At 33.4% G+C, this 23,422-nt stretch overlaps 1 protein-coding gene across 4 annotated transcripts in view; it reads left to right on the forward strand.

Annotated features, from left to right (window-relative positions):
- LOC145686713 (protein vein-like) overlaps nt 1–23,422 on the forward strand; it is a 469,807-nt gene that overhangs the window by 435,152 nt on the left and 11,233 nt on the right. Inside the window, exons 6-7 of one of the 4 annotated variants that reach the window (XM_081760293.1) lie at nt 15,326–15,423; nt 19,507–19,636. In XM_081760293.1, the coding sequence (XP_081616419.1) occupies nt 15,326–15,393 (68 nt within the window). In that variant the 3' untranslated portion in view covers nt 15,394–15,423; nt 19,507–19,636. Of the gene's footprint in view, nt 1–15,325; nt 15,424–19,506; nt 19,723–23,422 lie in introns of those variants that run through there. The other 3 variants (XM_081760295.1, XM_081760294.1, XM_081760292.1) reach the window with 3 other exon arrangements.

Raw genomic sequence — 23,422 nt, forward strand, 5'->3', positions numbered from 1 at the left:
ATGAAATCTATTCTTGGAATCCTGAATCCACACCAATTCGTCCGGTTTCAGTAGAAGAATTATGTTTGAGATGAAATCTATTCTTGGAATCCTGAATCCACACCAATTCGTCCGGTTTCAGTAGAAGAATTATGTTTGAGATGAAATCTATTCTTGGGATCCTGAATCCACACCAATTCGTCCGGTTTCAGTAGAAGAATTAGAGCTGCTATGAAATCTATTCTTGGAGTCCTGAATCCACACCAAGCCTTCCGGTTTCAGTAGACTATTAGAGTTGAGATTAAACCTATTCTCGGGATCCTGAATTCATTAAAAAAAAAAAGTTGCTTCGAACGAGGATTGCATTGAAAGTTGCGAGAAAATGATAGAAAGACAATAGCCTGAATGCATTTTTTACAATTCTTTTGCTAAGTGTTCCCTCTTAACGGCAATGAGTTTGTCCATTTGAATAAACTAATTATTCAATCAGTTATGCCACCTCAAAAACATGGATTTTGTACGTTTACACTTCTTCTACTGGATTTTTAGAAATCGTTGACCACACATTTCATTTTTGATGGTTGGAAACAAGAAGGAAACTCTTTGGGGACTAGGTCTGTTTAATAAGAAGGGTGAGACACGAGTTCAACATTTTTCACTGTTCAGAAATTCAGGTGTTTGAATAATACAGAATGACACGTTTGGGGTTGTGGGATCTAAGTGTATTGACTAATTCTGGCAAACAAATACTCAACATTATCTGTTCTGCACTCTCTAAAGCAATAGTAGATAGTGATGCGCTCGAGTCGAGTCGAGACAGAATTTTCCTCACAAAATTCGAGTCGAGACACAGCTCTTCCAATAGAAAAATATATATTTTTCGAGTCGAGACATCAATTTTACAGCACATTTTCGAGACGAGACAGTCTCAAATCTTGTCTCGTGCGCACCTCTAATAGTAGAGGTGTATCGAGATTTCTCGAAGAATGAAGAAACCATCTGCTTCGCAACACTGCGTGAACGAACAACTCTTGATGGTTTTAACTTATGCTCCAGCAGATGCTGGATAGTTTTCTCTGAGCGGAATTATAAAGCCAAACGATGGAAGATGCCACATGAGTAATAATGAATATACAAATTCGATGCTGCAGGATTATCCCTCGGCAACACAGATAAATCCGAAACGATGATAGTGGAAATCGAAAGTCGAACCATTCTGGATCTCATTCCACATCATACAACACTTGGAACATGCGTTCAGCAGTTTGTCGTTTAGTTTCGGACATTCAGGTTTCATGACTTGTGTTGATGCACACAAAAGTTGACGCCCCTGCTTTAAACTGTTTGAGCATAGCCTTGCACCACATTACACAAATTGTTTTGCTCTTGAGTTAAATTATGGAGGGATCCAACGAGAACATAACTTTTTCACACATAAATAATCATAATTGTTTGTATTTGACTAATGCCAATATCTAAATTGCCTGAATCTCACGGTATATCACATGTTGATCACATTCAATTAGCTTACACACAGTGTCGATATTCTCTTGTATTATGGATGTCGGTGAACGACCTTCACGAACTTTGACACTAGGGTTCTTGCGGTTAAACCTAAATTCCTGAAACCAATGATAAATGGTTGTTTTATATGAGGTTTCATCACCTAAAGTAGCACTCATGCGACTGACACATTATTGTTGAGCTAAATCTCATAAATAATTGTGCGAAAATGTTCTCTGGCTAAACGAATGTGGCGTACGTAAAAACGTAGGTTATAGGTGTAAATCCTGTAGTTTTGCATTTAACATACATCAAACGTATAACTGAAAAAGTATATTTTATACGTACTTTTCGCATAAGTTTTCCAAATAAACGTACTTTCCATACGAACGAAAGAACTGTATGTAGGCGGTCAGGATCTCACACATAGATGAACGTATGTAACATGTAGCTGACTATGTAACATACTTATACGTATGTAATATACGGAAGACTGTTAGATACCATATGCAATGGCATGATGTGGCATCTAAGAGGGAAAAGTATGTAGTATATGGATAATGTATGCTCCGTACTGATTTCTGTAGCAAATATAAGGATTCCTTATATTTGTACAGTATACCGCTGTTCGAATAACGGATTGCTAGCAGTGTATAGTTTAATATGAGATCCAAATATGAAATCAAAAGGAATAATAGTTACATAAAAATTAAAAGATTATGTACACAAAAAATAGGCATCTAACACATGATAAAATTTGATTTGATTTTCAGTTTAGCGTCTGTTTCAGCAGCAAGGCTATATGAGACGTGAACCTACAGCTTAACCACATAAGCTCCCACCGGGAATCGAACTCGGGTCTCTCACACCAACATGATAAAACTAATGTGACAAAAATACATGACAATTGTAGAGGCGCTAACATTCACATATCAAAATTTAAACAAATCACAAGAATCAGATTGAAGAGTTTCCAAACATTTTTAAAAACCCTCGTTTCTTTCGTAGCAGATAAAAATGTGAGTTTATGAAGACGGCCTTTTCTCAGACTGTAGGAACTCGGCGACTTGAAAAAGACACTGTACAAAAAACTGAAAAAAAAAAAATAATGATAGACTAATTCTGTTTCCGAACATCTATCTCAAGTTTCTTTTAATACAGTAGTGAAATTTCCTCAGAGTTGGTAGTGATGCGTTCGATGGAACAACTTAAACAAACACACGGCGGAGTCCCGACGCCTTCTAAGCTAATCACAGGCTGTACAGACACCCACATGTGTTCGCACACTTTATTCAAATCCAAATATCGAAGACATCTCATTTTCATCTGGAAAACTTAACCCTGTACTTCCCTCCCCCCCTTTCTCTTCACGACAGCAGCCTGTTGCTTATATTATTTCCTACGCTAAGCATTTAAGAACACATCACATGCGTTCATTAACTTGTGGGTAGTCTTGTTCTTAATATATAAAAATGTGCATGTCTCTCACTCTTGTGTGTGTGTGTGTGTGTGTCTATCAATAGATTTTAGCATAAAAAGCTACCGAAGTTTGTACACAAATATATCTGCACCAGATCTAATCCCGTACGAAGCCCTTTTTGATTATGTATTCTAGAAAGATTGGAGATCAAAATTTATGCAAAAATTATAAATAATGAACCTTAGTACAAAGGATGACCAGAAAGTAAGTTTACAAATCCTGCAGTGAAACGTGTAGAGTCTTATATATTTCATGCAATCAATACAACCAACAGATAGTACGCACATTAGGTTACTTTTTCTACATAGTCTTTATATCATTGAAGCACTTATTGCATCGTGGGATGAGTTTCAAGATTCCCTCAGTCCTGGTAAAAATCCTGTCCTTGCGTGTTTAGCCACGTTGTCAGGAAGTGTTTCACCTCCTCGTCTGAAGCGAAGCGACGGCCTCCGGAGGTGCTCCTTCAAGTGCGAGAAAGTCGCTTGAAGCGAGGTCCGGGCTCTAGGAAAAATGGGCGATGATGTTCCAGCGAAACTGCTTCAACAGCGTGGTAGCGTTTCCTCTACCAGCCGCAAACTTTCGACACCATTCTGCGACATTATGATGAAACATTACAGTGTCTCCGTAAACCTCTACCAGCTGCCGGTGAATTTCAGGCGCGGTTACATGTTTCCCCCGCAGAAATCGAATAACTGAACGCAGTGATGCCAACCTGAAACAATATGAAATCCCATGTCAAGAGGCAAAAATTCCCATTTTATGTGTGAATTTCCTACGTTATACTATAATATTAGAAATTAAATTTCTCTGTGTTAGTCACTTTTTACAATATCTAAATGAATAAGCCGTAAATTTCGATCTGCTCAAAAAATCCCATATATGCTGCTTATTATCTCTTTCCGAGAAAATAAGGCCAAAAACTCCCTCGATATGGTATTTTTCCCACAGGTTGGCATCACTAACTGAACGGACTTCTTCGCGAGACCATTTTTCCAAACGAGACCCCACTTGTGTTTATCTACATGGCTGAAACTCTATATAGTTGCGAACTCCATGTATTAAAATACAGCGCATTACTCATTCCTCTATAACAGACGAAACACCAGAAATATCGGCCTTGTAACCTTAGTTTCTGGCCCTTCCTCAGGTAGACAATTTAACCGTTTTTCCAGTGTTCCAGTTTACATACCTTGGAGATCTATCAATTCTTTTCCATTAATCTTGTTCTTCCCGTGCGAAGAACGGACATATCATGTGGCCCAAAACTTGATAGGGGCAATATATAAGGAATTGCTCGTCGTTATACATATTTCAAGAATTTCTTTACTTTTAAAAATTTTGCATAAATATTATTGTTTCCGTGCGAAGCCGAACACTTCTGCTAGTAATATAGATCGGAGGATTGGGTTCGATTCTTTGTGGCAGCTCATTGTGTTAGTTTCCCACGTTAAGCTATAGGTCCACGTTTCATACAGCCTCGCTGCTGAAAGGGACGATATATTCAAATAACATGAAATCAAACTTCTGGTAGTAATATATGCATTGTGACGTATTGCTTATTATTTTACCCATGACGTATACTGGTCAGAGTTACTTCACAAACTTGCTACAATAATGTACAATATAACTTAGAAAACTCTTATAACACTATTTAATAACAGAATAATTCTAGAACAATTTTCCACACAATGTCCACTTTAACTTCTATGTAATTAATAGGCATTAGCCATTTCCATAAAGACATCAGAGCCACCTGTTGGGGGAAAGCAGAATATAAGATAGTGGTGAAAACAACAACAACAAAAAATCTCAAGCAACAATTTGAAACTCGATTCGACATTGTAGGATTCGTGATAATTTTGGTATTAAAACATAGCATTGGAGAGGAAAAAAGAAATGGCAAAGGAAGGAAGAGGACTGAGACTATTATGTTAGAGACTACTATAACTTCCACAATATATTGTCAAACAATATAAACACGTCTATTTACAGTTGTATAATCTATATTTTTAGCACACGGAGACTAGAAGTCTGATACACCAATGTATAACACCGTTAATGGTAAATAAATAAATAAATAAATAAATAAATAAATAATATTAATTTCCTAACGTTTCAATAGTGTCACTTTAAGATCTACTTTCTCGCATTGAAAGCTAGTTTCTATAAGTTTCAATGTACACGTTTTTGTCCAATACAAAAAGAAATTGACATTTAAAGAATATAACCCCTAAGAAGACTTATAAGACAAATTAAGCAGCCATTTTGCCCTTCTTTTAGTATCACACGTTTTCCACTGGTTTATCACTGTCAACACTTTGCTGACAGTGTTGACATACAGTTTAAAGTTCTGGTACTTAAGTATTTACAAACCACTTAAACACAACCAACATCTTAATTACATGGCCAGAGAAGATCCTCGTGGATAACCTGACACAGATTTCGTGTGTAATAGCTTACAGAACAAATAAAAACAGAACGCTAAGCGTGCGGCCGCAAAATAAAGGAAAGGGGAAAAAATGAAACGTTTGATACATACATATTGAAAACATTCTCTCACTTTCTTTATGTTGTTTCTTTTTATTTTCCTATGAAAGAACTGTGCCCTTTATGTATACCCTGTATTACTATTACACTACATTATGCCAAGATCAAACTAATAGGATAAAAGACAAATAGAAATTATCAATGAGTTTATTATATTTTGACAAGCTTATGATAAAGTATACACAGTGGTGCTATTCATCCGGTTCGTCAGAACCGGTTGTTAAAATATTTCGAGTTCGCAGAACCATTTGTTATACCTAGATATAACAGTAAATTTGACCCAGTTATACCCAGGAACAGTAAATTTTAGTTTAACTATATTTGTTTTTAGAAATTCTTACAGCTACACAGTTAAACATATGATCTCTCAGAACAAGGTATAAGCTTTATTTCTTAATCTCAAATGCTCAGATATCAAGAACGAGAACTGGGATCACATGAGTGCAGTGATGAGGGTTATTATTTATATCTGAAATGCATGCATACCATTATCAACAATTGTCGATTCATTGCTGGATTAAGATGTTACAAATACCTTTTGACAACCATCTATCTTGGATAATTTTTTTCCAAGACATTCGCAGTGCTACCTAATTTCGTCACACCACCTTGTATTAGGATGCTGTGTAGATATCTACTTGTCACTTGTGGTATCCAGTAAAATATTTGTCTACATTGTATGGTTTGTATCCTAAGAAAGTTATATCTATCCATCTACTACTCTCTCTCTCTCTCTCTCTCTCTCTTTCTCTCTCTTTCTCTCTCTCTCTCTCTCTGTGTGTGTGTGTGTGTGTACAGAACCGGTTTGTAAAAAATCAGAATAACATCATTGGGTATGCTGAACTGGAAAAATCACTTATAAGAGTATTATACTGCTGCTTAATTCAAAAACATACTGTCATAAACATATACCTAACAGAAATGGATAACTTTTTAAGCGACTATAAAACATTAAGATGACTTATAATCCGCAATTTTATGTTTCTGTATAAGTTTGTAAATAGTAAACTAATTTGGTATCATATTAATTTCGTAACTAACATTCGTTTCTCCAATTCTGAGATCGTTAATAGTATTTCTAACTTGTATAATTATACAGGAAGAGAGAGTTAATTCTTTGAAGGAATTCTAATGTTCTTAAGTCGGCTGTTAAAAATAGAATTAATTAATTAACTAACTAACTCTATGGCCTATGGAACCCGGAGGTTCAATGCCACGTTCACAAAAACTCTGCACTCACTTCTGTCCTTAGCCAACTGGATCCAGTTTCTATTTTGTATTTCTATTTCTCCGAGATTCATCTTAATACTGTTCTTCCATCTGCACCTAGTTCTTCCTAATGCTCGTTTTCTAATTGGACTTCCAGTTAAAACCTTGAAAGCGTTCCTGCTTTCTTTCATCCTGGTTACATCACCTGCCCACCTAAGCCTCCTAAACTTGATGAACTTAACAATGTTAGCTAAACGGTATAAATTATGTAGTTTCTCGTTATGAAGTTTCCGTCATTCCCCATCCCTGTTTCTCTTGGGTCCGAATATTCGTCTCAAGATCTTGTTCTTAAATACTTTCAGTCTACGTTCTTCCCTTAGAGTAAGCAACCATGTTTTACAACCATACAAAACAACACGTATAATTATCGTTTTACATATTTTAAGCTTCAAATTCCGTGACAGAATTCACGATAAAAAAGATTTTGAACATTATTATTATTATTATTATTATTATTATTATTATTATTATTATTATTATTATTATTATTATTATTATTATTATTATTTCTATTATAAATCTTTTTAACAGATCAAAAATAGAATCAGACCCGCAACCAGCCTCAGTGGTTTGGGGGGGCATGAATATGTTAGGGGGATCAAGTCATTAAAAATTCTCCTACAAATTGTTTTTGTATTAATAATAGCATTTTGTATTGAGGTCTGGAGTAGCCACGAAAAGTTTAGGGGGGCCAGGCCCCTCTGGTTGTGGGCCTGAAAGGATCTTGTCAAGCTGAACGAAGCGATATACATGAGTGTAAAAAATCTTATGCGTAGTTTTCGAGAAAATGAAGACAAAGGAATTCTTTGATGCAGAACAAGAAAAGGCCATTTATTGAAGTAAAACTGATAGTGAAATATTCCCCATTAAGATATTCAATATGACATTGACAAGATGACAGTGCATTACAAGTTTAATGAGATATAACCTAAAATTATTAACTCTTACAGTTTAGTTTGTTTAACTGAAATGTCGTCCAAATATAAATTATATATTAATTGATAGATCACATCGAGCTGAACAAAATAACTTGTTTGAAGGTCAACTCTCATGCGTAGTTTTCGAGCAAATCGAAAAAATAACACGAGCTTTACGGCACTAAAATGTATGAGAATTGCCAATAATAGTTGACATTCGACAGCTTCGACAGATACATCATTTATGTTATTGATTACTAGCGTAGCCTAATTATAGTTTCGACACATACATAATTTATGTTATTGATTATAGCGTGATTATAGCTTCGACAGATACATAATTTATGTTATTGATTACTAGCATGATTATAGCATTGGCAAATACATCATTTATGTTATTGATTACTAGTGCGATTATAGCTTCGACAGATACATAATTTATGTTATTGATTACTAGCGTGATTATAGCTTCGACAAATACATCATTTATGTTATTGATTACTAGCGTGATTATAGTTTTGACAGGTTTTTGCTTTTTGCTGCAAGAATTTCTATTTATGTACTGTATACGTAGCAAAATACAGGATCAACTAGCAGATTGTATCTTGTTATAATGATGTCGTTTTAAAATGATGACACACATAGTTATTTAAACGCATGCTACTTGTAATTGAACGTAGGAGCACACAGTGCAACAATTAGGAAATAAGACTGATTTTTTTTTCAATGAAAGTAGTTTCGGGATAGAAGTTTTTCATAGTGGTGATTATTGCATGTGATTTTAAGAGAACACGTGCAGAAAATTTTTAGCTCGTCTGACCGCCCGTGTAGTGGGTGACGTAGCTAACAGTAAGTATAGGCTGGTGTGATACCTTATCATCCTTTCAACAGTGGAATAAAGGGAATAAAAATCGAGTTATGCGCGCTTAGAGAAAACTTAACGGACATTTTTGGGATGTTGGAAAGGTTTATGTGTGCTTTTCTCGTTGCCGTTTCTTTGAATGGCGTAAGTGATGGAACCGAGTCTTCAGCAGATAATGAACGTCAACAACTTTCGTTTCTTTAAATTCTCCATTAATATTTGGCGAACTGGGAGTCTGATATTACTATAAGATTAGGATTTCTATTATTCAAAATAATATCTCGAACATTCGGCTTGGCCGCTCGTAATCTTCGAGTGGAAGAATCCTTAAGTCATTCGCTTAATTGATTACTAGCGTGATTATAGTTTCTACAGAAACGTCATTTATGTTATTGATTACTAGCGTGATTATAGTTTTGACAGATATGGTAGCTAACCAGATATGAATATTCACGGTACTGTACGTAACTTTTGGCAAGTTTCAGTTGGTGATTCCTCATGTATGACTTAAAACATTTTCGTTATACAAATTTCAAAACAAAGTAGTATATTTTGGCTAAGAAATATTACACCGTATATTATAGTATTAATATTTACATTGATTACATCTTTCGTATTCTAATCACATTATATTCTATATACTGAACTAATAAGAGTCCAGTAGTTCATAAATTTAAAAAAAATAAAGCTAGGGAATTAATTCTGTATTCAAAGGTTATTCCACCTTGTACTTGCTGAGTTACATGAAAATTAATCAAACTTTTTTTTTCGAACGTGCTATTGAAAAGGAAAGGCAGGGCACATCGCGTGCGCATTTATTCTCTTTCTTTCCAAACTCGGGAAAGTAACAATTGCAGGGAGCATATGAAGGGCGCCTGAACTGGAACTTCGTTGATGAAAAAGACGTCTCGCTTTTGAAGCGTAAATGCCGACGTTTCACTCAACAGTGGTGACAAGATAAATAAACGTATCTTTGCCGGTTTCTTAGCTACAGCTTCGTCGAGAGGAGAAGGAGGGACATACTTCGAAGAAACTCGACGTCAGACAACATGAATTTCTGCGGCTATCTCGAGGTCAGCCGCTTCTATATCACATCTATTACAGGGTTCCACAAAAGAGGGAAGGACTTAATTATTATTTTATTTTTAATATAAAACATATCTTATTTTTAAGCTATTTTTTTCCTGATAACAATATTTACAAAGTAAGGGAGCAATATGAATATCTAAAGAAGTGATTTAAAAAAAAAACTAAGAAGATAAGTTAAAATTAATCAAAAACACAGTTTAAAGAACTTAAAACTATAAACTGTCTATTTCATTTTGTTTCTAAATCACAAATTTAAATGAGAAAGATTTTTTTTTTTCGAACTGAGTAGAAATTGTAAATTTATTATTTTACTAGTTAGTTTCCCGTGGTTATCGTAATTTCTCGTGATTTGTAATATGTATAGATTTATCACCTCATCACTTAAAATGACCATAAGCTACATGAACATGTGCACCCAAAGGGGGATGCAGGGGGCGCCTCCCCGGCTCACGAAAATGTATACGTAATATAGCACATCACCAGAAATACCAGACGTAATATATCAACCATTTAGATGCTCCCCCCTAGAAAATTTTCTTCGGCCGCCACTGTATGTAATACTAACAGTTTACTTCTCTAACGTTGTAGCTACTTAACAAGAACACTACACGCGCAAAAATATGTTAATGTTAGGTTCTGCTTACTTCAAAATCTTTTAAAAGTAATTTTGTGTACTGTCTATTGGATTTATGTAAAGTTGACTTTGAGTAAGAAGTTATTTATAAAAGAGCACATTTTTGATAATAAAAAGCAATAAAAAATATGACACATTACAGTTCAGTGTGTAACTTATTTGTGAATCAATTTTCTCAAATAAAGAATTTCTTCACACGCTTCTTATAATAAAGTGTTTGGACAAATTGAGTTAGTTGGAAATAATTTTCGATCAGGTAAGGTGGAAAGTTATTCATGATAGAATATGGAGCAAATAACTTTCGTGGTCCTGTTTTGAAAAGATACAATCATTATTTTAAAAGTGATAGTAATGACGTATGTTAATAAATGAAAAAAAAAATAGTTGGGAAAAATATTGTCGAGAGGGAGTCTATAGGAGTCGAAGCAGCAGTGAATGCAATGGTAGAAATCTGGTTCTCCTAAAGTGAAGAAATTCAAACACCATCAGTTCAAAAGATCATGGCAACCGTGTTTTAGGACCAAAAGAATGTGATTCTTGTGGAATTCTTGGAAACAGGTCGTGCATTACCAAACATTGAGTAAACTGCGAGTGCCATTCAAGATCGGCGGAGAAGAATGCTACGCTTTGGAATTAATCTGATCCATGACAACGCCCACTCCCAAACACCGCCCGTAATGTTGAGACAATTCAAAGATTTCGATGGGAACTATTCAATCATACCGTTCTCTAGTAATGAATTAAATAAATTGGGTGGTAGTGGACATGATGTGGTAGTTAATAAATTGAAAAATTTCCAAACTTACCTATCAATTTTTTCAACTATTGTGAAGCAGCTCAGTGAGTGAAAAAGTAGGGTTTCTAATTAAACTAGTGTCATGCTATAATCATTTGGTTTTACACGTTATTTTTATATTCTCTTTTATTTCCATTATCTACTGAAGAAGCCTGTTATACTTCGAAACGTTTCGAAGACATTTTTGAAACCAAAACGGTAAGTTTAGAGTTTTTCAATTCGTTGTGAAGAGTCATTCTTATCGTCAACCTCCATCATAGTGATAGTTCTTTGCATATTTACAATTATATAAGAAAAAGAAAGGAAGCAACCTCCATCATAGTGATAGTTCTTTGCATACTTTCTTTTATTAAAGAACTAGAAGAAAGTATGTTCACAGTGAATTTAAAAACTCCAAATTTACCGTTTTCAGTTTGTTCAAAATGTCTTTACAAGGTTTCGAAGCACAGTGTGCTTTCTTTAGTAGGCGAGAGCAGTAAAAGGAAAATATTATATTAACAGGTAAAAGCAAAAGATTACATAGCATGAGTCCGTTAATTAGAAACACAGCCTTCTCTCTCTTACACAGACGCATTGGCGGCGATTATAGGGACAAAAGGGGGCAGTTGTCCTCCCTTTTTTTAAGTTGCCCATTAAGATATATAGTTTCATTTGGAAATGTAAAGTTTTTATATGTATTACTGGTTCATAGAAAAAATGGTGCCATATATTTGTCGTTGCGTGAGTACGTATTGGTTATTTGTCTTCCCGTTGAGTTAAGAAAGCTACAGGAATTGGGTTTTAATTGCCACCAAAAATAACCCCAATGGAGCACAACAATTCCAGCATACTTTCACTTCTTAGAAGGGCTTGATTGTTAGTTAGCCGCTTTGAAACTAATTGAGAGATCATTTCGAAAAAAAAATCACAAGTTATTTTTTAATTGCACAAAAATTGACAGTTCCTAAATCATCTTTTCTTCTTTTTTTTATTATTTTTTTAAAGAGTTATTTTGTATAACTCGAGTGTGGAGTGATTCTAGGTATTGTGTTTTGCTGTGGTCCAAAAAAGTGAAAACTGCACCAAATGCCAACGAACATGTTACGGGAAGCTGCAAAAGAAAATATTTCTTTAAATGCATATGCTTGTAGTATTCACTGTCTTTCATTTTCTAAGAGTAATAACATACATTTAATAGCATGTGTGAAATTAAAAATTAAGTTGTTCATTAATCCCTAGTTTCAATGTATATAACTTCTACAAAACAAGCCTCATTATTCATTACTATGATTAATATTATCCTTTCTATTTATTTGTTTTGCAAATTTGTTATTAAATAATTTGATCACACAATTTTCCAGGCAGAATTTTAAGATGTTAATGAGCAAGGAATCAAATCTCTTCTTACACTTTCGTTGTTTAAGAGTACAAAGAGCTAGTACCAACTTCTGTTGCTCTTGTCAATTTACTTAATAAAATATGAAATGCAATATACGGTATTTTAACTGAAAAATATAGTATCCTATTAGTTATATAACCTTTCGGCAAATTGTTAGAAACAAGCAGGGAAACTAAGATTGATACACAAATATTCAGATCATGTCTTGCCCCCCCCCCCACACACACACTTTTAACGTCCAATCGCCGCCACTGCACAGCCGCATCATGGTAGTTGGAGAAGTTAAAGAATAAGTTTGGAAAATTTTCACTTTGCTAACTACTATACTTTGATTCTTTACGGAGAACACTGTTAATGTTGATTCACCTTTAATACCAACTTAATGGTTGACCAATACCTCAATAGATTTCGTTAATGTTCAAAACTTCTCCTGTGCCCTTAAAATTTTCAAAAATACCGGTACATGATATATTGATGTAGGGGTTATGAAACAAAGAAGAAAAAGATGTTTTGGAATTTGTGGTGCGATGAACTTCTAAGAATAAACCGTGGAAAGTATATAAACTAAAACCGTATATTAAATCTTTCCCCCCGTTATCTCAAAAAAAGAAAAAGAAAAAAAAAGCATTACTCGAGCAGGTGGTTCTACCAAATTTTGACAGATTTCTTACATTTTCAGGTTAGGTTTGAGCTTTTATCGCAAGTGTTCATTACTAACGTACGAACCGAAAGTTCCCGCTGTTTATTACTACCCAATTTGCAATCTTGTATTCTACCGTCTTCCGCTTCAGTAAATACTTTCACTACAATTCAAAATTCATTTCAATATGCTGTGCACTGGTAGAAATTACTTATATTCACACTCTCATTCCTTCACTGAAAATGTTTCACATTGTATTTTACCTATAAATTTTCTAAAATCTTGAAATCTTCGAGTTTTACGTCCCACGGTTATGCCGGTTAGGCTAAAGGAGACGGTGATGATGAGTAATGAATGAAATGGTGGAATGAAGAAAGTGGGAGGAAACGGGAGAACCCCAAGAAAACCCACGCACACGGTGTTTGTCCACCACAAAGTTCACTTGGCGGGGGCTGGGATCGAACCCGGGACCCCTAGCACCAGAGATGAACGCTCTACCACTGAGCCACCGCGGCCCATATAAATTTTCTATTTGCTAGAAGCGTCTGCTCGAGTGACCCCTCCCCCCGCCAAAAAAATAAATAAATAGAAATCTTTCCACTGTTTCAAAGGATACTCTCTTCTCCTTATTGCAAGAAATTCAAATAGCTGGTGGTGTGAGGAAAGTCTATGACTAACGATAGTAGCGCCAAGAAGTATGGTTGAGAGCATTACTCATCAGGCTTCTCGCAAATTAATGAGTTTTCATCAACTTGGATCCCCAATCCGCAACTACCTCCTTGTCTTGATGTAAGAATTACATGCTTTGTGTCCATCGATTACAAGTTCCTGTCTGTACTTATGTTTCCTTCCAATATTCCTTCTATCAATTCCCAGAGCTCTCAAACATTATTCCAAGCAATTTCTTGTCTTCTCCAATACTCTCCAGTATTATTTTTTCCTTGTAACTTTTAATCAAACATTTCCTCATATTTCGTTCCCTCTGACTAGACTACTTTCGCTATTCTCATCTAAATTCCCATTTCGAAGGCATTATCCTTTTTCACAGTATTCCTCGCAACTTTGCTCCGTTCGATATCTGAATGCTGTTTATTCTAGCTTCGGAACTAACTGTAACTTTAAAAAAGTAATCAAAGCAAACATTATTAGTAATTTGTATATCAAAGTTATTGTTTTAGACAATGTGTTAGTTTTTGCAATACATCATTGCATTCATCAGAAACATTATAATAATGTGTCTGATAATGATGTCTGATGAAGGTAAAGATATGCTGCCGAAACTGTAACACAGATTGTTAATAGTAAGAGCTTACGGCATTATTCGAACAGAAAGTTCTACCAAATTTTGACAGGTTTCATATGTTTTTAGGTTAAGTTAGAGTTTTCAAATTAGTTCTTCCAAATTTTGACAGATTTCTTACTTTTCAGGTTACGTTAGTTCGTAGCTTCTAAAATACTGGTAACATTTCTTACCTTCAAAACGGTTTTACTGCTCACCAAATTTTGACAGATTTCTTACACTTTCAGGTTAGGTTAGAGTAAATAGTTACACATACAATACTTTCATTATCCTTCAAAATTCATCTCAACATGCTGTGCACTGACAGAAATAATTTATATTTACACTCTCATTTCTTCCCGAAAAATGTTTCACGTCGTATTTTACCTATAAATTTTCTATTTGGTAGAACCGTCTGCTCGAGTGTATCCGAGTTCACTTTGATCAGCATTGTTTAGTTATTAGTATAATAGTACAGTATACTATCAAGAATACGAATATTGTTTTCTGTTAATTAAGCGGAAAGTGAATCCACTTAAGACAAAGAATATAGTACTTTAATGGGTCAATTCACCCAGAAATTTGTGATATTATTATCATAGGAATTATTTATTATAGGCGACTGTATACATTTTATGTATTGTAGGCTAATAGAGGCAGTAAATGCAAGTGTATGATGATGGCATACTTGAGTGATGATACAATGGGGAAAGACAAGAGTATGATACTTCGAGAAAATCCGCTCCAATTCAAAACCCAGAATTCCTGAAATCAAAAGTGCGACCATGAGCATTAAAATATGTACGATTTACCATTAAGTCACCACATATCCCTACGATATGTCTTTCTAACATTTTTAGTAAACTAAAAAAGATAACATGTATGGTAACTATCTTATGACTCTCTTCTTTGCATGATATACTAATTCTATTGCTTGCAACTTAACTTCCAGACCGACCCTCTTCTTGGAGGACCTCCTCCACTTCTCATTCTGCTTGTGGTGCTGCTTCTCAACCGTGAATATGTTTATCTTTATCTATGGTATTAGAGGTGAGACTAACATTTTTAATTTGTTTCTAATTCATATTAACAATCGCTTTCTCTTAAACAAAGTATTTCTTTTTCTGTAGATTTTCTAATCAAGTTGATATACATTTTGCTTATAAATAGCATAACCAAACTTCGAGGGAAAGTATACAAAGAAAAAATGTACTAATAACATCACTTCGTTTAAGAGCTAGACGTTTGTGATAATGTTGTTGACAACGTTTTTTAAAACGATACAATTTCAAACTGAAAGGATGTACTAATGACAAATAAATATCAAACAAAGAAAATCATCTCTGTAAAATCTATGCATACCTAAACATTTTATAAATAGCTGATTAGTTAATTGATTTTATTTGATTTTTATAAGAATTGATACATGCAAATTGTATCTTGGTTTAAAACTCGTCTTTTTTTGTCTTTACAGAATACAAGTGTATCTTGTATTGGTAAAAATTCAAACTTGTTTGCATATATAGATTAGTACGTATTTCAAACGTACTTGTTCAGATTATTATAAACTTAAATGTGCTGATAAAGATATATGGATAAACTAACATATAACATAATGTAAATGTTAATTAATTTTTATTTATATAAAAATTGAGTTACTACATATAAAGCACCCTTATAAAGAGTCCATGAAAAATAGTGTATAAATTTCTCACTAGAATCAATTGGTCCTATTTAATCTTGAAATATATAATAATAATTTTAATATGACTTGCCAAAGCTTGTATTCTTTGCTTCATTATATAAAGATTTTATTTGTTCTTGATAAAGTAGTTTCGGGTATCTGCCTTTTCAACTTAAATATTTAAACGGTTTCAGATACTAAGAAATATTACAAAAAATATATAATCAGAAGAGTGTCATTAATGTTGAGGATTGAAAAATATTTCTGCAAAACGATGCATTTTTGAATTTTTTTATTATCATTATTATACATTTTCATTGCCTGAATATCACAAATAAAGTTGATATGAAAATCTCCAGAACGTATCATATCTTATTTTATATCTAATAAAAATATTACATAGTGGAGACCTTTAAAAGTTTGTTGGGTTAAGATTTGAGTAACCACGTGTAGCCTGATTTTTTTATTTTTATTTATTTATTTATTTTTGTTAATAGTATCAATATTAACAGGAACCTTGGATTTATTTTGAGAATGAGAAGAGAATTTATTAAGTCGAATGCTTTACTGAAATTATATTTTTCATTTGTTAGATCAAAATTAGAATACGCGTCTATTATATGGAACCCCCACACAAAGAAAGACTCTATTAGAATAGATAGAGTTCAAAGCAAATTTCTACGGTTTCTAGTATAGAAGAAAACAGGCATCTTCCCCAGATATGATAATAGTACTTCACTTAATGAAATTTTTAACACAATGTCTCTCAATTACAGACGAGTGTTAACTAACATTTTTTTTTTTTTTTTTTTGTACAAAATAATAAATAGTAAGGATTTGGTCTCTGTCTTTCATCTCAGGGTCCCAATAGAAACATATGTGTCGGCAATAGAAGTTTATTTCTTTGTAAAATATCTCGAACAAATGCAACAAAATAGTCACCAACGAGGAGAATGGGTGCAGTGTACAACAAACTAAGTAAATATGAAAATGTTTTAGATATACATGGTATGAGTCAGGATAGATTTCACGAATGTACTACAGCTATTCTGTGTAACAGTGATATGAACACTGTAATTGGGTAGAATTACCTGTTGTGATCTCCTTAAATAAATAAATAAATAAATAAATCACTGACAAAATATATTCACACCATGCTACATTATTGTTTATATGCATTCCTAAGGACGGACAAGCGACTTTTAAACATACGAAGGAATTTGGTTTAGTAAATACTTTCATAATATTTATTTTTTTACTTATTTTGTTTTTAGCTAAACTCTAAACATTCGTTTGCTATAGGAAATCACCTTCTTCTTAAGCTTAGCATTATTTATCAACATTGTGTATATTGTAATATTATCTGTATTATACTAACACTTATTAAAATAATTTATTACCTGTTTCACACTAACACATGTATTAAAATAAACTAATATCTGTATTATATTAACAGATGTCAAAATAATCATAGAAGACATGTTAATAATGAATCACAGTTCTTCGAGAATACTGAGGAGAGTAGCGGCCATTTTTAAATTAAGTACAACTACATTTTACTGATAACATTAAATCAGAAGACGGCATTTTCTTACAAAATGTTTAATTAGAAAAATTATTCAAAATTTCTCCATGCTAGTATCAAAATAATCTATAAACTATTATTGTTAAAAAAAAAACCTCCAACTGACCAAAGCAGTATATATATTTAAAAGTATATATATGTGTTACAGTTTTGGCTATGTCTTCCTTAGACGCATTATGAGGGAAATATCCATTTTTTGACAGCTTAAATAGAATCTGAATCCAGAACACGCCCACTTTCTCTTTACAAAACTTAAACTTTTAATTGGTTCTAAAAAGTAAAATTTTAATTAGGTGTTCTCGCCTAAAAATTTACTTTTTAGAACCAATTAAAAGTTTGTTTTGTAAAGAGAAAGTGGGCGTGTCCTGGATTCAGATTGTATTTAAGCTGTCAAAAATTGGATATTTCTCTCATAATGCGTCTAAGAAAGACAGCCAAAAGTGTAACACATATACAGGGTGTTTCAAAACAACACCGACAACGTTTGGGAGGTGATTCCTGACACCAAGATAAGACATAAAGTATAGACCAACTTGGGTGCACAAATGCTTCCTTTTGGAGTTAAAGGCTGCCGAAATCATGGAAAATTGAAGTTTAAAGGTCCATAGGTCCAAAACTATGGGACCTACCTTAGTCAGGTCAAGACTTCACTGAGGAACTAGTATGTGCCCTATCCAAAAATCCACGTTTCGAAATCTTGCGGTACTTCCGCAACAGCTTTTATAGAGTGAGTTTGGTTACAGGCAAACAATTTGAAGTACTCACCAACTACCTCTCTAAAAATCGTTGCGGAAGTATCGCAGAATTCCGAAACTTGGATTTTTGGATAAGGCACATAGTAGTTCCTAAGTGAAGTCTTGACCCGACTAAGGTAGGTTCTATAGTTTTTGACCTATGGATATTTAAAGTTCAATTTTTCATGATTTCGGCAGCCTATAACTCCGAAAGGAAGCGTTTGTGCACCCAAGTTGGTCTATACTTTTCGTCTTATCTTGGTGTCAGGAATCACCTCCCAAAGGTTGTCAGTGTTGTTTTGAAACACCCTGTATATATACTTTGAAATATATATACTGCTTTGGTCAGCTGGAGGTTTATTAGCAATCTTGAATTTTTCAAAGCTATAATAAATAGTTTACAAACTATCATTATTGATATTGATTGAAATTATAATATGAATTGATAATGAATATTTATTCTTTTCAAACACATACACACACACACACACACATATATATATATATATATATATATATATATATATATATATATATATATATATATATATATATATATATATATATTTTATATTATTATTATTATTATATTATTATTAAATTTTAACAAGAATTCACTTCAATTTAGTTCTTTTCATGGGTATTTGTAAATTAGTTGAATAAGTTTCGCGATATTTTAACATATCCTAGAAAAGTTCTACCATCGATTCAGTTTCAATTTTTTTATTTTACTTTTTTTATTTTATTTATTTATTTATTTTTTATTTTTTATTTTTTTAGAGAATACAGCTGAATCCCATGTTAAAGTCGATCACTTTTGCCACAAATCTATCCAACATATATTGTTTTCTTAAAATGAAATAGTGAAAATTTCTTTCAATGTATTTCTGTGATCATATTTAGAGACATTATATTTTTATTAATTTATTTATTTATGTAATATTCGCGATATTCACCTCAGTGATTATCTCTAAAATACATTGTATTACCAGAGAAGCGTTGTCTGTAAAGTTTTATGACTTTGTCAAACTTAATTATAAGAAAAATTTGCTCTCTAATCTAGTATTTGATACCATTACCTTTATATTTCAGTATAATGATATTGTGCTGCATTTTTACTTTCCGATTAGAACGAAGAATGTGCTACAATAGCAACAACCATAGGATACGGCATGCGGGTGCCGGGTCGTTCTCCCCGACTGCCGCGCCTCTGGTGGCGCCGGACCAAACCAGGTGGCTGGAGCTCCCGGTGGACCAACGTCATCACCGGCTGCTGCGCGGGATGTGGCGAACCCGGCTGCGGTGGCTTTCCTAGCCCAAACAACATTAGGACAGAGCGAGAAAAGGTAATTTTGAGTAAATCAAATTAGGAACAAATATAGTTTACTTGTAATTAAACCAAACGAATGAGGTAAAAAAAAAAAAAATCACGCAAATGATTTTTCCCTGACTTTCTAGATACAAAGAGGAGCTCAAGGTCTGCGTCATGGAAGTGCATGATAGGACAACACGTTGAGATGTAGGATCATGTCTTAGCTTCAGTTCTGAAATACGTACATGTTATTAATGAGAATCCTTTTACTGAAAAACGAAAAATTCTAAGGTAAAATATTGACTTGACAGTTGCACTAAGACACTACGAACTTCCAGAATAAATTTCATATATATTAATTTTTTTCTATGAAATTTTTACTGAAATATTAAATTTATACTATGTGACTTCACACAAGAACCACCATTTATTTAGAGGCAAAAAGAGATAATACATAATATATAAGTTTGATAAATGATTTTGAAGGCTATTGAAAGTTGAGAGGTCGGTTTCAAACCCCGATATATATACAAATGATCGAAAATGACCGATATCTTTCTATTAGTGCCGAATCCATAGTTGGGGTCGCTGAGATTAACAGTGACACTTCCGATGTCGTTTAAGTCCAAATTCAACCCATAGTAGTAATATTTAACTTTTATTTAAAAAGATAACTTATTCCTTTTTTTTTTCATTATATTTTCTTTGTTTCTATCGATTTCAGAGCGCTTCAGTAATAGTAAAAATTGACCGACTAACGGAACATATTACTATTTTTTTTTTTTTAATTTTAACCCAGCGAAACGGGTAATTGACACTAATATTACCATAAATGGATGGGTGGAAAGATATAGCCTCAAACGCAAATGAAAAGCAAAAATCTTAAATGTATAAAAGAAAGGTGAAATATTATTATCTAGTAATGAGCTGCAGATTTTTTTTTTAATTTTTAATGTACGATAGTGTTAAACTATTACTTTCTCACACATTTTTTTTTTGGGGGGGGATGGGGAAATCATTACAAATATATTGCGAGAAATATTCGGAAAATTTTCCTCCCAACAAAGCGCATAATTCTTTGAGAAGAATGTGTCTTTCTAAATGTTTCAGGAAATGATAGTTCACAGGATATAAAGTGTACGTTAACCAATAGTTCGATTGCCAGTACCTGCAAACATTTTTAGTAAATTATAAAGTGCTAATTGAAGAAGACATACTACTAACTAACTTTAAGCGAAGCGAATTATGATATTTTTATTAACCGGACAGTATTAAAATTTTACATAAACTGTCCATGTTCCATCATTCGCTAGTGTCGCGTACTTAGTGTGGCAAATACTACACTTAAAATAATATCAAAAAACAACGTAAAAGTTGTATATATCTGATCGATGAAATACTATAGAAAGCGATTAGTATCATGCGCTTCTCGTAGGTATTTAGTTATAAGGTACTTTGAGGCAAGATTGTTTAGTTTCCAAGTTACACAATCGTTCATTCTTCATATGAAATTGCGTAGGGGTACAACATCCTTCAGACCTCTGGAATGAGTACGTTGAGAAGTGGCGACAAACGTAAGTAAATTTTGCGTCTTACGATTGCCGGCAAATAATGTAACACTGGTGGGCAGATGAAAACTGGGGGACCTGTAAGATTAATATTGAGTGCTAGGCTCAAATTGATGTCTTTCCAGACTTAAATGAGACTATATAAAAACGATTATCTAAGAAAATAGGATAGATATACAAAACTCTCCAGCCAACGATGGTCTTGGACAACTTCCCACAAATGGCATCATGGAAAGACACTATCGTAAACCAACCAACTACCATACTAAACAAGCTTAACAACAGTACTTGTGATAATGTAAATGTTTGCATTTTATGAGCTGCTTTTGCCTTTTTTGAGTGCATTGTGGGCTTTGAAGTTAGTAATGTTTCACTGTTGGGTTCTATCAGCTTGATCACGCAGAATTTTTTTCGTAATGTTTTGAAGTGTTAACGATATCGTATTCTCTTTCTTCTGTTGTAAGGTAAAGGAATCTCTAACTTCGCCCACTCATGTTGAACTTCAGTGTTTAAAAGCCTGTTTCATTATTTTTAGTACTTCTGAAGGATTACTAATTATTTATTCCCACTAAAAGAAAAGAGAGAATTTCATATTCCGCACACCACAAGAAAACGAAGATCATATAATTAGTAATTCAAAAAGTTCAAAAGACAATTTTTGTGATCAAGTGACAGAAGTTAAATCAGTAAAATATTGGAGACTTCAAACTTCACAACGAACACAGAAAAGCGTACAAATTATTTTGATTTTACTTGTGATAATACATGAAAACTATCCAAAGGATCATAATATAGGTAATGGCGGAAATTTATCATTGTATATCATACACAGTGCTTGGTCAGTAACATAACCCTTTAGCCAGTACAATGTCCCATGTTTCTTCCACCTCAGAGTCTTGACCTAACTGTTCGTGATATATTCGGTTATATACTGTATATACATATAATACAGTTCCAGGTTATTTCATTCTCTCATTTGTCTGTCTAACCCTGCACGAGAAAGGACAGATAATTCCCTTCTCTATTTAACATATGAAATCCACAGCTTTCGTTGTCGTTTCTGTGAATTTATCTTTTATATGACGTCACCGAAATTATTTTTTTTTTAAAATCCTGTAGCCACATTAATATTTACTAACTGGTGAAATAAAGTTTAACAACACCATACATGAGTAGATGCATTAAAATAAAGCATTTAATATTTTTATTTACCATCATAATATAATTTTTCACTTTCTTTTCTTTCCTTTTTTTTTTTTAATGTGCTGTTTGTTGCTTTATACACTTCCATTATTATTCACTTTAAACAATATCAATATTTGGAAAACTTATCATTAAGTTAATAGATCTCCTGCTCTGCCTCTCGAGTTAACAACAACGCAATCAGATTGATACTCTCTGAAAATGAACTTTATTCCACATACACACAGTGATAGTAGATAAAGAATAATAATTCATGAATTTTCAATGCTTTTTGTTTTCAAACGCCGTGATGGCCAATTTACAATGCATTGTGGGCCAAGACAAAATAAGAGCCAAACTTGGGGGCCATTTCCCATTAATTCTCTCCTGAACGACGATACGCTGAATGTCTATAAGTCGTATCCTGCTTCTCGTTTCATATATCTTAGCCAATTAGGACCTACGCTACGAACATTTGAAACTAACTCTGTAAAATCTGCATTTTTCAAACAAGCGACCTGGTACCAACGGCTTTACTTTGCCGGATATCTTGGTAATCAAAAGGTTTAAAAACATTAAAAAGAGAAGAAAAAGTCAAGCTTTGATTCAGGTACACTCGTATTATGATGCTAGCTACAATCTTTCTGTTATGCATGGAAGTGAAGGAACTAGGAAAGAACAAATAATAATTTTTTTTTTTTAATTTTTATTCGGGGGTCGAATGAAACACTCGTGCGCTGCCATTTGACCACCACTGCTCAAAACATTTTAGTCTATGTATTATAAATAGGTACTGAATAAAGAGAATTATCTGTTAAAAATTTTATTTTTCTTTATCTTTTTTTAACACCTTCACAAATAATAAAAATTATTTCTGCTGATTACTCGTTCTTGTATCTAAAGATCTATTATACTTCAGTCAAAAATTTTCTTGTGCGCATTATATATGATGTTCGTAAAAATACGAACGAAAACTCGATTTAG

Source organism: Thermobia domestica, chromosome 5 (assembly GCF_964235325.1).
Source record: "Thermobia domestica chromosome 5, izTheDome1.hap1.1, whole genome shotgun sequence".
Lineage (NCBI taxonomy): Eukaryota > Metazoa > Arthropoda > Insecta > Zygentoma > Lepismatidae > Thermobia > Thermobia domestica.